Source organism: Oculina patagonica, chromosome 3 (genome assembly GCF_052425735.1).
Source record: "Oculina patagonica isolate OP01 chromosome 3, crgOcupat, whole genome shotgun sequence".
NCBI lineage: Eukaryota > Metazoa > Cnidaria > Anthozoa > Scleractinia > Oculinidae > Oculina > Oculina patagonica.
In genome coordinates, this window is record NC_135760.1 from 21779180 (window position 1) to 21795993 (window position 16814).

At 39.5% G+C, this 16814-nt stretch overlaps 2 protein-coding genes across 3 annotated transcripts; both read left to right on the forward strand.

The window, feature by feature from the left end:
* The first annotated feature begins 263 nt into the window (after nt 1-263).
* Nucleotides 264-13352, forward strand: LOC144645355 (T-box transcription factor TBX10-like). Of its 2 annotated transcripts, none has more exons than XM_078504906.1 (7): nt 264-752; nt 833-1076; nt 6825-7098; nt 7539-7706; nt 9319-9386; nt 10442-10569; nt 12359-13352. In XM_078504906.1, the coding sequence occupies exons 1-7, from the start codon at nt 590-592 to the stop codon at nt 12646-12648; spliced, it is 1335 nt and encodes a 444-aa protein (XP_078361032.1). In that variant the 5' UTR covers nt 264-589; the 3' UTR covers nt 12649-13352. The 2 variants fall into 2 exon arrangements, with proteins under 2 accessions (XP_078361032.1, XP_078361033.1); XM_078504907.1 differs by having other exon boundaries at nt 10442-10509.
* A 1453-nt stretch (nt 13353-14805) lies between these two features.
* LOC144645451 (uncharacterized) lies at nt 14806-16131 on the forward strand. The gene has a single exon (XM_078505031.1). The coding sequence runs from the start codon at nt 14966-14968 to the stop codon at nt 15662-15664; it is 699 nt and encodes a 232-aa protein (XP_078361157.1). The 5' UTR covers nt 14806-14965; the 3' UTR covers nt 15665-16131.
* Nucleotides 16132-16814: the final 683 nt, after the last annotated feature.

Sequence of the window (16814 nt, forward strand, 5' to 3'; positions counted from 1 at the left end):
TCTCTCAAGCCTTAGTCGGGTCATAACTACCCGATGATGTGAAACTTTAACAGCCTCGAAGTCAACCACATAACAGATTGCATTTTATAGCTCTTAAACTCACGTGCAAAAACAACAACATTGCTCGAGGATCAAATTATGGAATTTACACAGCGAGATTTGCGGTCACCCCGTTGCGTTCTTAACGGGATAAAGAATATATGATCGTTCTTGACCTGCTAGGAAAATCATTGTTTCTTTTATTTCTCGTGTCCGAAAATAGCGCGGTTTTAGCGCAGTATTCCATAAACAATCGCAAATTACGCATCCTCGTAATTTCGTGGCAATCTCTTTCAGAATTCCACTCGACTGTTTCTCCACGTAGATGACAGTTATTGTTTTCGTAATGACCATGATGACTGACAGCGGTACATAATTCGAGAGCAAAGCCAAGATACTGGAAATTCCACCTTTAGACAAACGCGCAGGGTCGGCTCACTGTATACAATTCGCGTCTTATTCGCGTAATTATCCGTGTTTCGTCAACCGCCAACCGTAGGGCCTTTGGGCTGCGTGTTAATTAACCGGTAACAGCCGGATTTACCGTTAGATGGACCTATCCGGGCTGCTATCTCCCAAGGCGAACGCGTTCTCGATTGCACACTTGATAGACGCATCACAGTTCCCGGAGTTCATGAATATCAACAACCGACAGACGAACGCTCCAATTATGTTCAACTGGGACTCCTTCAGACTTACGAAAGATATGGAAGGTGAGCTGGGTGAGAGACTAGATATTTCAGCACCTCACACACGAATGATATTACATCTTGGTTTTCTCTCCACTGTTTAGAGAGGCTACGAAACGCGGGCACGGGGAAGAAGGTCTCTACACCGGAAAATTCTCCAACAAATAACAATGACACCACGAGGTCGGATTTTCGGAGAGTGGACGAGCGATGTTCCACTTCTTCGACGCCTCCAACCAGCCCACTTTCTTGCTCCTTAGCAAATGTCAAGGTCGAGATTGAGATGAAGAATTTATGGGACGATTTCTTTGCTCTTGGCACAGAAATGATTGTTACGAAGGCTGGAAGGTTAGTTATTAATTTCCACTTTTCACACCTCATTCTTGTAACGGGACGATCATTGCACAAATAATTTGTTGAGTACTTCTCGAATCTAGTCTCGCGCGAATTCTAGGAAGCACGCGCTTTTAATTAATATAAACATGATGCATAAAGCCACTTATAGTGGAAGCCTGTAGCTAAATGCTGGTTTTAATTGGAGGTTACAAAGGCCGGCGATAAATTGTTCGAAAATTGTGCGCAAATTGTCCACGTTATCTCGCTGGACGGTGATAACGCTAAAGGATCTAGGAAATCACTCATTAGATTCGTGCGCGCTCGCGAAGCCCAAAAACAACAATGCTATGAATCCGTTTATTTTCAGTGAAAAGGTCTGTTTATGCCATTAGCCGGAAAAAATGTTTTTGATTTCTTAATCAGCGCTATCACAACAACGATCCATTATGATTCACCCTTTTGTCTTGCCTGTTTGTTTTCTCTGAGAACAAACGCGCTACGAATCTTAGTGCGCGTGTGGCCAAAAGCATTGCCTGTAAGCACTTTATAAGTAACCATTCTGCCCTGAAAATACAAGAAAATATCTGAAGAAACTCTGTTACCTTGAGAGGGACAGGAAGTTACATGAATGCTAAGCTAATTAAATGTTGTAAGATTACACGAATATCACAAGAACAGTGGTTTGAGCCGATAGAAGACAATCGCCGTTACACGAGTTTTTTTTTTGAGATTTTCGCATAGTGCCCGTCCTCAATTAGTACATCTTCACTGTTTACAGTTTTGTTTCGGTCTTGAAAAGTAAACTTCAAAGTAGACAATTGTTTCATATCGGTGTGGACTTTGTAGATTAGCCCCGGGCTAATAATCAGTGGAATTTATCGCCGAGACCTTCTTGACAAATCATTTTGCAGACTCAACAATCATCATAAATCAAAATTGCGAGAACTTTCACAACTGTCAAACTCTTAATAAGATTTCGCATTAATGCGCTTTAGTTTGTTTTTCAGAATTTTCTCTATTTCAGTCTTTTCGGCGGTTTTCAGACGCGGTAAACCACGGGAAGACCACCTACTTTCGGTGTTTTCTTGTCCAAGTTTTAAGTGGATAATAGCTTTGAAAGAAGACGCATTTTCTTGGCAGGAGTTCAGTCGTCCTTCAATCTCTTGAGTTAACATTGTCTTTGGCGCGATAAACGTTGTTTGTTTTTACAAAGTTAGTTGCACAATATTTCCGTTTAAAGCTTAAGGGACTAAAATTTTCTTCAGCCATCGTGGAAAGAAAATGTTACGACTGTTTGAAGTCTAGATATGAAAGCAGTATTTAATAAAACTTCTTGGTTGTGTCATAGTTACTAACTACGGTTGTATAAAACTCGACTTACAAAGGGTAATTTTGCATATCACCTCCATGCATTCCAACTCCTTAAGAAATGATTAGAAAGGAAAAACATCACTAGAATTTAATTTAACCACCAACCCCGAGACCGACACTTGCCGGAAAAAACAAATGGAGTATTAAATAATATCCGGTTTCAGAAAGAATTGCATGCTCTTAGCTCACAGCTAGAAAAAAATAAAAACAAAACAGCAGCTTTCAGTTTTTCCTCAAAAACATTCTAGGGGTAAGCAAGCTGGGGCGCTAATAATTGTTATTCACAAGTTCATATCCGGCACTCTCCAGACCTTTTGAAATAGAAGCCGTGTGTGAACTCATGTAAAAATTGGGCTCTAATGAAAGTACACCTTTCGACTGAGATAAAGGTTATTCATTTTATCCTACCAATTAATTTAAGACTGATTCGTTTGGGTTCATTGCGTCTTTCTACGTTTTCGTGGTCACTGCGAGTACGGAATGCTCTTGGTTTTATAAAGTTCCACGTAATAAATCCTTGGACGGAAAATATAGGCAACAGTGTATTAAGTTCCTTCATGACTAAGGCATTGGTCACGTCCAGTATTTTCTGCTCCCACGACTGACCATGATTGACTAAAATCAAGGATGCCCTAGATCTAAAACGAACAAAATCCCTACAATGCTATGAGTACTTTGTAAAACAGCCATGTGAAGAAAATATGAGGGGATTTCAGTAACAATTTTCCGATATGGATCACCAAATCCGTCTCCATCAATAAAGTGATCACCCTTTTTCAGAGTAAAGCCTCGTCGTCAGATTTTTAATAAATATTGAGTAGCGAGCAAGTAGTGTTTCCATGTAATGGTATGAGTAAATATTCACGTAACAATAATGTAAGAGGTGAGATCTTAACTGTGTCAGTGACAATTGCATGAAACGAGCGCTTCTGGACAGTTCGTTTTCCTATACAACGTAGTTCCGCTAACCTTGTGTATGAAAACAAAGCTATTGAGCAGTACTTATGCTGTACAAGGTGGTTCGAACTTTAAATTCTGTGGATAAAACACTAGACAGTGTGTGACCATTCAAATGAAAGTTATTGAGCAGTACAATTTTCATTTTGGATGCTGTCAAGAGAAAATGAGGAGACTGTACAAGATGGTTCTAACTCAGTTTTAAGTCTGTGGATGAAAGCCGTGTAGCTAGTGCGTGAGACCATTCAAATAAAAGCTATTGAGCAATACTTTCATGTGCATGGTATTGCATATCATACTGGATAAAACCCTTCAATGTCTGATTCAAAGACTGCGATTATAAATTTTGAAATTGGACGCTCCCTTGATTGTAAGGGCTAAAACTAAATGAATTGCAAACCGTAAGAAGTGTTCATGCCATTCATAATAGTTGAGTTTGAGGTTACCGGATCGGAAAGATAATGATATAATGCTTAGGGTTGCACTCTTTTTCTTTATTATAAGAACGCCTACTTTGAGGCCAAGGATGAAGAATTTGCTTGGAAATGTCCTTGATATGTTCGAACTTCTTTTCAATTTTAATTAAGAACAAAGTGGCATTGCAGTAAATTGCTCTAAATTTACAGGACGTCCTCGTCACTGTCAAATGTTTTTGGATCAGCTTGGAATAAAACTCGATTACCTGTATTTGCCATTTTCACAACAAATAAAAAAAAGAATAAGATCGTCGTTCCTAAATTTAAAGCTTTACGTATATTCTTAGAACGTTCAAAAATTTTGGCCTTCATCAGCCTGAACGTTCTTATACCGAGTAAAAAATATATAAAAAAGCTAAGAGCCGTCTAATTGTTCTGCTTAAACGACACAAACGTCAGTTTTAGTGATATGGCATGAAATACCGGTATTTATGTTTGCAGGCTAGGGGTTAACAACAACTTAAGACAGCAAATAATTGTCACTGTCATGAACTCACTGTCAAGCCGCATATACTCCTGAAAAAAATTTTGGTACAAAAAAATGGAAATTTATGTATATCACTTTTTTCTATTTGTTTCTTTTATTAGTCGGTTTAAACTGCTCAGTGGATCTCTCTTTAAAGTATGTCGCGTCAAGACCATTTTGTCATTTCATTCCGCTCTGAAAGAATGCGTTACAGCGGTTGCCAACTTTGTTGTCAAGTCTAAAGTCCAATAGGTATCACGAGTTGTTGTAAATTTTCATTCACCTTTATAGTGAACAATTAGTGCATGAGATGATAGATTGGTGTTTATTAAAAAAGTTTAGGGTTCAAACGATGGTGATGATTAACGAAGGCTACACTATATGGACAGACTTGAAAGTTAAAAAGCTTTCAAATTGCATCACGCTAGAACCTATGTAATGTTGCTTAGCAACTGCCATCAAAATCGCGGGCTCTGCCGGGTTCAGTCATGTTTTGTAGTCTCTGTTCATAGCCCACTATTAGTTTTCTCTCGTAAACCATTTACAAGCAGAAGCATTTCATTTGTTTTCTCAAATATATCTAGCGGGGTTGCTATAGTTTAGAAAACAGACAGGAGAAATAATGTTAAGATCAGGAAAAAATTAGGAAATATTTATTTTAGTATTTGCTCAGGGAAGATCTTCTTGTCGAAGTCAGAAAAAAAAATCGTTTAGGTTTGTTTTTTTCCTTCATGGGCGGTGAACCTTTCATGTCCCAGCTCTACCAATTATATTTCTGAACAAACGTTTTGAAAACCATTACACACAACACGAAAGAAAACAAATTTAAGTATTATGTACCATAACTAACTTCCTTTCATGTACTCGTGACATTTTCTGTTTGCCTTGTCCTTTTCTTGTTTGAAATAAAAACATACAAATTACACAATAGGTGTTGAAGACACCGTGAGAAAATATTGGTTTAGTCAGCAAACACTCCTTATCAGAGAACCTCCCATAGAGGCCGCCATTTTGACCACCTCCGTTGTTTAAACGAACGTCATATTTCTTACGCGTTGCTATGGCTTTTTAAAACTATTAGAACTTTTACAAATTGTTACTAAAGAATTAAGATGGCACAGCATGTTTTTTTTGCTTAAATTTATATATAAAAGGAAGACAAACAGATTTTACAACAAACAAACAAATGTTATAATGCAAATAAATTGGACCAAAGCGTTTTGCCTTTGCTGGGACAAATGTATACGCCATTTCATGGTTTTGTTTTTGTTTGGCTAAAGCAAATAAATATCACTCAGGAAAGTTAAACTAAAAATATGATTGTTCTCACCGGCACGTTTGTCAAAATGGCTAATGGACTGAGTGTTGTGCTAGTTCTGTTTTATCTTGACTTGCAGGAGGCTGCTTTCCTTTCAGCCCCTTTCAGACTTCGATAAACTCAACACGGAACATAAAACACGATTTAAATGAACCAAATCATAAAACAAATTAAAGGTACATTTCTGGGCCCTCGCGTTTGGCTCTCTTGGTTTTAAACACGCTTTGTCCGTCAACACACCTGCGCGCGTGGCAACTGAACAACATAACTGAATAAAACAGCACAACACGAATGAAGTGCCGACAGCTTTTATGTGGATGGTCACGAAACTAGCTTCTCACTCACAGTCTTGTTCATCTTAACAAATATTACTGAAAAGTACATGTATTAAATGGTTTGTAAGGCTCAATAGCTTTCTCTTTATGGTCTCACGTTAGGGTCCCATCCACAGACAGAAAAGTTAGATCCATACACCTTGTACTACATAACAAACAGCACCATATGTGAAATATTACTCGATAGTTTTCATATGAATGGTCACACACTGGGGTTTCATCCACAGACGTATAAACGTTTATAGAACCACCTTGTAAAGCATATTAATAAAACAGAATCTCATGAAAGTACCACGCAATAGCTTTTATATGAATGGTCATATAGTAGGATTTCATCCACAGACGTTATAATAAGAACTGCTTAGTACAGCATAATCAGCTTCACACGAAAGTACTGCTCAACAGCTTTCATATGAATGGTCACACACTAGGGTGTCATCCATAGACTTGAAAGCTAGAACCACCTTTCACAGCATACTAAACAGTACTACATAAAAGTACTGCTCGATAGCTTTCATTTAAATGGTCACACACTAGGACTTCATTCACAGACGTAATAGTTAGAGCCACTTTGTACAACCACATGAAAGTATCGGCTCGATAGCTTTTATATGAATGGCTTCACTGTACTGAGTGTTTCAACCACGTACGTAAAAGTAAGAAAACTACCTGACACCAAGTGTACACTCAATTACAGCACCACACGAAAGCACTGCTCTATATATTTCAAGTGATTAGCACGCGCAAGAAAATTAAAATGAGAGATTTGTATTGTGAGAAAGGGGCTTAAAGAGTTTTAGATGCAAACTTATTTTTCGTTTCTTTCTGTTTTGCCAGGCGCATGTTCCCTCCGTTCCAGGTGCGCCTACATGGATTGGACCCCTCGTCCAAGTACATCCTTATGATGGACTTTGTACCAGTGGATGACAAACGGTATCGGTACGCGTTTCACAGCTCCAAGTGGCTGGTGGCAGGCAAAGCAGACTCCAGTGTACCTGGGAGAGTGCACATTCACCCCGATTCACCCTGTACTGGACAGCAATGGATGAAACAAATCGTGTCTTTTGATAAACTTAAACTGACCAACAACCTGATGGATGACAATGGACATGTAAGTCATGAACACTGACTGATGTTTTGTCACTTTAAGTTCACCAAAATTCCACCAGCATGTACTTCTCTGCGTGTCAATTCCCTTTGAACAAAGAACAGTTTCATTATTTATTCACTAAGCAAACAAGACTGTTACAACCCCAGAGTGATATCACAGCGCCAAAGCCTTATCACAAATCAGCATGTACTAAAATTCGAGCTTCTCAGTTTTCATGTTCATGATAAATTGCAGAAAAGTGTTTATGATAAATCTTGTCTGTGTTTTTCGTTAAAACATCGTTAATATAGAATGAATAACATTATAATTTAACGCTTAATTCTTTACACATCATATCAGGGTTGTTAATTATATCTCTAACTTGATGATGATGATGATGATGATGATGATGATGATGATGATAGCGAAAAATAATGATCATTTATCTCTCTCATTTTTAGATTATACTCAACTCCATGCATAAATATCAGCCTCGTTTTCACGTCGTACTTGACAATCAAGAGAAGAGCACAATGACCAGCGCCCTGGGAGCGAGTAAAGAACACGTTAAAACATTCGTGTTTCCCGAAACGCAATTCATGGCAGTAACGGCTTATCAAAATCACATGGTATGTCGATTATCTGTTGTTTTATTTATAAAAATTAGTCTGTTTTTCTCATTTTCCTTGTCTCATGAATCAATTATGAATCATTCCTGAAATTTTTTATGAGAAGTGGTTAGTATTTCGTTGTCAGTAGATGAAAGCCACTGTTGTGTTTCTTGTCTATCGAGTTCTTGAAAATTTGTCTTTGATCCGTTCCATACAAGCGTTCCAGGAATTTTTCGGAAGCAGCATGCTTTCATGATAAGTTTAAAATGGTAATAAAATATTCTTCAACGTTGAAACATAATCCATAAGGCAAACAAAAGATACTGTTCCAAAAGAAACCAAGTTTAGCTAAACGAAATTCCTCCTAATATTGTAAATCTAATTTTGACTTGTACACTCCTTTCTGTACACTTACAAGTACTTTCATTTTAACAAATTAAGAGTATATGAATTAATAAAATATAAACTGAGCATAATGTGTGTAAAGTGAAGAAATACTTTTCTTACTTGTGCTCGAATCAAAGCAATTGCAATTAGCATTTTTGTTTTTTTAGTTGTTTTTTAAAAGATTAAAATCTTTTCAATGTTTTAAACAATTGTATTAAGGTTTCATTGACGCCATTATGCATCAAAGAAACTTCAGTTTAGTGAAAAATCAACTTGACTCTCCGTAAAATTATTTTTACTCCAACACACTGCCAACACTCGAAACTTCAACTACAAACTTAGCCTGTTGGTGGTGTTTAGTCGCCTTATCTAAGTGGTAGGTTGCATCTCAACATGTAAATAGTCGGGCTAAATGCGATTGAAATAACTAAGAAATGACGGACTGAAAACGTGAGCCCAAGTGGCCCACGGTCGCCGGAACTTAACCTGGGTTCTACTCATGAAGCGACAACGAGTATTGCGGTTACTCCCTTTAGATAGGATACTAGGTCATTACAGGTTTATCGCTTAGCACTTTTCCTGGTTGCTCTATAACAGTTCGCCTGTAGCCATTTGTACTCCTAAGTAGGGAGAAGGCAAGTACGGTGAGAATGAAGTAAGGATTTTTCCCAAGAACACGATGCAGTGACCCCGACTCACGTGTTAACAATGTTCTGTTGTTTGCGGGACTCGTGCAAGCGTCCACTGTGCCAAGACTAGCTTCTTCCACTAAAGACCTCATACAACCTTTTTAATTTATATTTACATATCAGCCGAAGAATGAGTTAATAAGACTGGCGTAGAATCTGAAAATTGTCTCACTTTGTAAGTTGTGCTGAACAATAGACAGTAGCGCAGTGGCCTAGTGTTTATTACATTGCATTCGGGATCAAGAGATTCGGCTTCGAGCCTGGCAGGGGTTATTCTGTTGTGTTCTTGTCAAGAGCCGAGTCTTTATTCTCACAGTGCCCCTCTCTAAATAGGTGTCGGTGAATACTTGTGGCGACCTGGGGTAACCTCTGTGATGGTCTATCAGTTTCTATATACTGCAGAAACCTGGGTTGAGATGAGCCGGGGTCGACACTGCCGCATGAGCCTCCTGGCCTGTCCGATCCCAAGTAAAGGAACCTACTTAAACCTTTTAAAAATCTTTAAATGAAGAATACAGCGTCCAATAAATTCACAGTTCTCATCTGTTTTGCAGATAACGCAACTGAAGATAGCAAGCAATCCTTTTGCCAAAGGATTTCGCGATTGTGATCCTGATGATTGGTATGTATTTGCAAAGAATTATTCGTCTAAAGACGTCTTAATGTAATTAGAAAGATTATGTGGTATAATACGTTCGTTTTTTATTCAACTACCAGACAGATAATTCATTTAATACGCCGGGATAATCCGCTCTCTACAGTTACCCTTATACGGATAATACGCTGAATTACTTCCTCTCCCCAGACCTCTGTTCAGTTATGGTACACGCCCGAAAAGGGATTATCCGCCCAAATCCGTTTTTGCCTACATATAAGAACAGGTTTAAACCTATCGGATGGTAAAGCCGTCCTGTATAAGCTATACTGCAACACGAGGCTTAATTTTGTCATCTCATCTACATCTGTCATCATCCTTCAGAAAGATCACGATTTCAGTTTGTTTCGTGTAGAGGGAGCTAGTTTTTTTTGTCATACTCAGAATTCGCCATTTATAATTGGTTTTAAATTGTATGCTTTATGAAGGAGTCACAAGACTGTCGCTCACATAGAAAAAATCAGCCGGCTAAAAAGTTAATCCAGCAAAACCGGCATTGATTGCAGTGCGTACGTTCAAAGAATAGCGAAGCGCGCGAGTGAAGTCACGACTCAGACAAACAAACCGAATGGCGGACGATTTTCCTAAAACACTTACATAACGAGCCTTCTGAGCCTCGTGGGAGTTATATTTATTTGCATTCCATTTTTAGACCTCGCGCGCTTCGCTATTGCGGAAGGCTGTTGTTGTTTGGAGAGCTCGAAGGGCGTGTAAAAAAACAAACAAGGGAGTACCGATATAAAGCATGTTAAACCGCCGCTAAACCGTGCAATAAAGAGATTTACGCGTAGCATGTATCCTGACTTTTTAAACCGGAAATCTAGCATTTGACCGTGCTAATTTCTTTTGTCGTTCGCGGTCAGGTAACTTAGATAAATACGATAATTTTTAGTCTCCGCTCTTCCACGCGTCACTTATGCTCCAGCGCTTGGCGATATAGACATCTGCGCGACCTTGTAAAAACTCCGAGATACAATACACTAAGCCCTCTAATAAACAAAATTTTTTTCTCGACAATTTAGTGTGGTAGAAGTAATAAAGCAAATAGAACCAGGCTCCATGATGCCGACCGCCAAGCCTCGACTTCAAGGTGAGGTGTATTCCCCTAAGTCATGTGATCCTGGCCGAGAAGAAGGCGACGGTGTAACAGGTTTGTGTCTTCAGCCCCCTTTGCATGTTTGGTCCTACAGAACTTTCACAACTGGACGCGCAGCATTCGTTTCTTTCTTTTTCCTTACTTCATCTGAATTAAGAGTCGAAGAGGGAGACTAATCTCCCGGCTAAACACCCAACCGACATCCGGCAAGGTTTTAGGGATACCAGCTCGCAAACCGTGTCAACTTTGCTTCTATATAGATCACCTTTTCTAACCTAAAATTCTTTCATTTATTTATGGTTTATGCCACTTAAACCGTCATTTCGATGTTCCATTCGATATTTAGTATTGTTTTCAATGTACAAAATTTTCTTCAAACCAAAAGAACTTGCTTGTACTTCGAGGGCAGATATGAAAAGCATTGTGGGAAGGAGAACTTTACACCTCGGCAAAGAACAAGCTTTTGGAAGAATGAGAGTTTGTGTGACGAGGACAAGCATATCCAAAACATTTCATCACACCTGCTCTCATTCTACCAAAAGCTTGTTCTTTGCCGAGGTTTAAAGTTCTCCTCCGGCCCACAACGTATACCGTAAAATTCCGGTTATAAGCCCCCCCCCCCCCCCCGCTTATAAGCCCCCCGGTTATAGGCCCATCATCCTGGAAACAAAAAAATACATCCGATTATAAGCCCCCCCCCCCCGGATATAAGCCCCCCTCTACCGGACGACAGTACTAAATAGGGCTAAATGTTGCTTTATTATGCGTTTTTAACTAAAAAACGTATTTCCATCAACACTCCCGTGGCTCGTTTCGAAACGTTTTTTTCATTCCGCTTATAAGCCCTCCCGGATATAAGCCCCTCCGCTTCAGTATAAGCCCACCGAAAACCCCTTACGAAGTTGTATAAGCCCAGGGCTTATAATGAATTATCGGAATTCTACAGTATCTGAAACCGAAAGAAACCTCATATATAAATGAATAAATCACCAAGGTAAAATAAAGAGGTGTTTGTAACAGTAGCGCTATCAGTATTAAACTTCTCCATACCAGGCCATTGGTAGGACACTGTCACGGGGACTTTGCTGCTTTTCAGTAAAAAGTATTAAATTGGCGAAGTACTATCGCTCATACACGAAATGCGACAAGAACATCAAGATGAGGATATAAAGTAAATTGTTGTTGGAGGAAGTGGGGAGCGTTTATTAGTTTTTAGCTGTTTTTCCAGGACACAAGGGCAGAACTTGAAAAAGTCAGCCTAACTTTTTTCAAGTTGAGATCTAAAGTTCCTGATGGCATCACAATAACTGTCACTTGTTTATAGCTTCAGTACACTGGTATAGTAATTTTTAACAAGAAAACTATTTGTAGGTTTCCATACCTCTTTAGGCCCTTGAGTTTTTGAAGTGAAGCTCGTGACAGTGCCCCTTTAGAGCGGTTTTCACTTGAGTGTCGAAGGTGAATTGCGTTTGCATTGGTTTTGCATTACTACGCTTAGTGATTGGTTTAAATATCTCGCGCCACTTTTTTAGCCAATCAGAAGTCAAACTAAAACCAATCGTATCTCACTCGCGCACGTTTTCCCGCGCTTCGTGCCAGCTACATGTATTTGCTTCGAGTTTTGATTGGTTTACCGGATTGTCTGTGTCCTTTATGATTGGCCAGAGTTAATACTTTGGTTTTGGTTTTACGACACTCAATTGAAAACTGCTCTAAGCAAGCAGGTTAGGGGAACAGCGAAAATAATTACTAAGTGGAGAATGTCAAATTAACCACACAAAATGTGTCAGTGGGAAGCAGTAAAATGAATCATGACGTTGTTTTTCTTTTTCGTTCTCTGCAGGAACAATGGCAACTACACCTCTGGTACCCATGGGCCGTATGATTCCCTCTCTAACAGTCCCTTCCATAACAGTCCCCGCGTCCCCCATCATGAGCCCAACCATTACGTCACCACTGCTTCATCCTCACCCTACGTCCCCCGGAGCAACAACGGCCGTGTACCGAGGCTTCTCGCCTTTACGTGATCATCGCAGTGTTCCTTATCCTTCACCGTATATGAGGTATAATTCAGTACCGCAAAATGAAGTACCTGGCTATCAATCTCCACACGGGACGATTTCAAGTCAATGATCGAACCACTAGAAGACTGCATACGAATTTAACTGTAGTTTTAACCGTTGATGGTCGAGGAAACAAGCTTAGTTTGCGTTGCCTGGCAACCTGCTGGCCACTGAGAATGACAGGACTGCGGACTCAGTCTTGATTCCTCGACGTTTTATAAAATTATAAAAATCGTTGGTAAAAATATTTTTCGTTCGCAGACAAAATTGAACATAATTATTTAAGAACACCTTGCATTGTTCTGATTAGTTTTCCTTGCTGAATGTAAAAAATTGAAAAAAGTGTTTGTCAAGCATGTTTCATTCATTTGCTTTCTATTCTAGCTTTGTAATCTCATTACTTTGTATACGTTTTTGTTCATAATTAAGTTTCTTATTCATACGATGGAATATTCGTCTTGGGAAGTTACTCAACTGCGCTAAAACGGAAGCAAAGGGCTGTGTAGCCAGAAATATTTAGAAAAACGAAGATTTTTCGAAGCTAAGAGAGTGCAAAAATTAAAAAAAAAATCCAAATCCCTTTTTCTATATCAGTGGCGAAAAATCATTTTATGTATAGAGTCCTAAAATGGCAAGTTACGAGATTTGTAAAGCAGTCCTCAGCTTTTCTCATTTTATCTTTTCGTGTTTTCATATCCTTGGTCTTTTTAATTAACTATCTTTGTAGCAAACCATGCATCGTCATAGTTGTAATTAAAATATTCTTTGGAGTCGAAGACAGCTTTGTTGATTCCTGAATTAGTTTAAAACTTAGTTCTGTAATCAGTGTGTATGAACCTTAGTGTGAACCCGTTTGCACGCTTTCTATCTGTGGCGATAGAATATTTCCTTTGTGGATGACATTTTTGGCCACGTCTTGCATAGTTCCTAGGCCTCTATTTTCGTCGCGGTCAGCCCGTTTCTGGTCACGAGGTACAAGCGTAAAAGTTTTCCCCGGCCGTTCGCCTCGGATACGTCACCGAAACGAGTAGTGACGTCATACGATACCGTGAAGGCCTAGGAAAACGCCGTACAGAAACTAGGCAAGGCCACACCACTCGTATCCTTTTTGAAATTGCTCTCCAAAGTGAAAATTTTTGAAAACGCTGTTTTCGTGTTTTTGTGTGGATGGTAAAAACGGAACTCGCGCCGGATAGTAATGTTTCAATGTCACCTTGAATTTTTTTAAAAAAACTGATATATATAACAATCATCCCATGTGCGTGCGTTGGATATGAGATGACAGACGCACCTATTGTTGGCTACAACTATCTCTATAACAAGCTCCATAACAACCGCGAGTGGAATAATTGTTTTATTAAAAACACCCAAAGATATATTTGAGCTCCCCGGCGGTTCTCGACAGAAATTGCAATGTGCCATGGCTACATTTTAATAATATAGCATATCTGGTTTCTGTGCATGTGATTTCTCGATTTTCCGATACCTCGAACCAATAGTCGATTCCTTTTGATTAACTTCACTCAGTCGAACACCTGACTCTTCCCCAGTCGTCTTTTGAGTCCGTCTTGAGTCGACTGTGTCTTGGGAGCTTAACACGGAGGGAATCATCCTTTGCGTCTTGCAATTTTCGCATAAGAGACCACAAGAGACGACTGGGACGAGTCAGGTCGAACACTGCAATTCTACCCCTGATTTCTCGAACCATTTTTTTCTTCCCTTGGAGGTTAAAGACTCGCTTTCGACTGTAGAACCTCTCTTCTCCGCAGGGGTTCCGAAGGAAAATAATGTAATGTGCCTCGGGAGCGAAAGAAGGCGCGCGGACAGCGATCCCTACAAATTCCCTTCTCCCCAATCTCCTCGCTTTTATTGAAAGCGCGAAGAAGCCTCTGCGGAGGACAGAGCTGTAAACCAAGGCGCTTTTCCATTCAACCAAAAATTCTGGTTTTGAAAGCGAATGGAATGGACATTACCCGAAATAAAATTCCGGAAAATCTGAAGAAATGGAAAATACCGTTCCAGTCGAACATTCTGCTCGGGCCCAGTTTTTTCGAGCCAAAATCGAACGTGTCCGCATAGTCAAGGGCGCAATCCAAAACCAAAACTTGGAACGTGAGCACCAACCGGAAAATACTGTTCCATTCGCCACCCATAATACCCGAACTTTCAAACACCGGTATTTTTGGTCGAATAGAAAGCGCCCCAATTTGCAATTGCCCAACGTGGTTTCGTGACTATCCGTTCGATTATTGTTCTTGCCGTCTGATTTCGTATCTGATTGATAGCTGCACAACTGACATCAATTTATTTATTTTTTTAATCAAATCGTCACGCGACGCAACTTCAAAAACTCTAGAGTACAATAGATTTTGTTTTATGTCGGAAGAATGAAGGTGATTTGTGCAGGATTAGCAAAAACAGGAACCACTAGCCTAGCGAAAGCTTTGCAAGTTCTTGGATACAACGTGTACGATATCGACGAACACGGTGAATTTCACCGACAGGAATGGCTGGATAGCTTTGAGACTGATCGATTTCCTGACTTTAACCAGATCTACAAGGATGTCGATGCCGTTACCGATATTCCGCCAGCTTTTTGGTTCGAGGAGATTTCAGCCGTCTTTCCGGAAGCCAAGGTTATCCTGACAGTTCGAGATTCCGAGGAAGTTTGGCTAAAAAGTTTTAAAGAACATCTTCAACTGATGCCGTTGTATGCCAAAATTATACCCTGGATGAGAAAACATAAACTTTTTTTCGACCTGGTACACCGGGGGATTTTTGGAAGCACCAATCCTGAAGCTACAGCTCTCTACAGGGTGAAATACCGCCAACACAACGACAGAGTTCAGGCCGTCATTCCCCCAGAAAAGCTTCTTGTTTTCAATGTTAAACAAGGGTGGAAACCATTGTGTAAATTCCTTGGATGCGAAGTACCTTCGACACCTTTTCCGCGAGCAAATGTGGGCCATTCGGGTACCAAGAATAAAGTATCAGAGTGGTTAAGGCCCGAGAGATCAGTAGTCTTCGTTATTCTGTTCACCGTATTTTTTCTTGCTGCTGTTATTGTTGTCCGTATTATCGGTTAAAATGTTGTTATGCAGAAATCAGGTTACGTACAATGATTGTTTGTTTTGTCACCCTAGAGCAATAACATTTGAGTGAAGCCCGACTAGTTTTTTGGATTTGTAAAAAGAATCGTCTATGGCTGAAACGTTAAACTGAGTTTAGATACTGTGGACTATATATGGCTAATATTCTGCCAAAGTAGTTATTTGACAAGTAGAGAAGGAAAGATCAGCTCTTGCGAACGATTTTAACCGGAAGTAGTTTTTTGTGTATCTTGGTTGCTGGGCTGACTCTCTCAGTCAAAGTTGAGTTGTTTTTGTGTCGATTTTTGTTGTTTTCTCGGATTGTCATTCAACATTAGATTCGGTATTGAGCATGGCATACTGATTTCACTGCTATTTTGCGGTGCATTTGTTTGACAGTAGTTGCATTCCTTTCCGTCCCGGTGATTGTAGACATGCATGAAATAGAAATGGTCAGTGTTGTAGCGAGACTTTGAATTAAGTCAAATCATGGTCAAAAGAATATAAAAAAAAAACCCACTGTCCAAGGCAGTCTTCAGTCCATCAAAGCTCATCAAGGATACATGAAAAGTTATAGCTAGTAAGTTTTCATATTCGAGAGATTAAGGGTGCAGTGTCACCATGATTTAATGCCACTTGAAAATCCAACGAAGGTGTTGGTATTAATTCGAAATCCACTTATAGTCGACTGGCCTTGCTAAAACGTACTTTTTAAGTCCTGCAAATTGTTAAAACGTGGTCTGGCTATGGATGAATAGGGAGAACGTGGGTTAAAACTTGAAAAAGTCGGCCCGACGTTTTCAAGTTAACAGTGTTACTTGGAAGAAACTCACCTAAAAAAACCATTGATTAAGGTCTATCGACATCTTGGAGAATGAGTTTATGCTTTTCTTTTAACTTCTCAAAGGTTATTTTGTTGATCAGTATTTACCCTCACATTTCTAGCTGAGATTAGTAGAAACTCAGCTGTGTTCTATTGGAAATCCGCGAATCTGATTGGTTCTGCCACTGTTTTCTATTCGTCGATAGAAAACAGTCGCGCGCGCGTAGCTCTTTAAGCGGTAAATTTTCTTGATTTTTGTCTTCAAAGTGCACAATATTGTAGGTTTTGGACTGCAATCCTTTAGAGTTTCTACTAAAACAATTA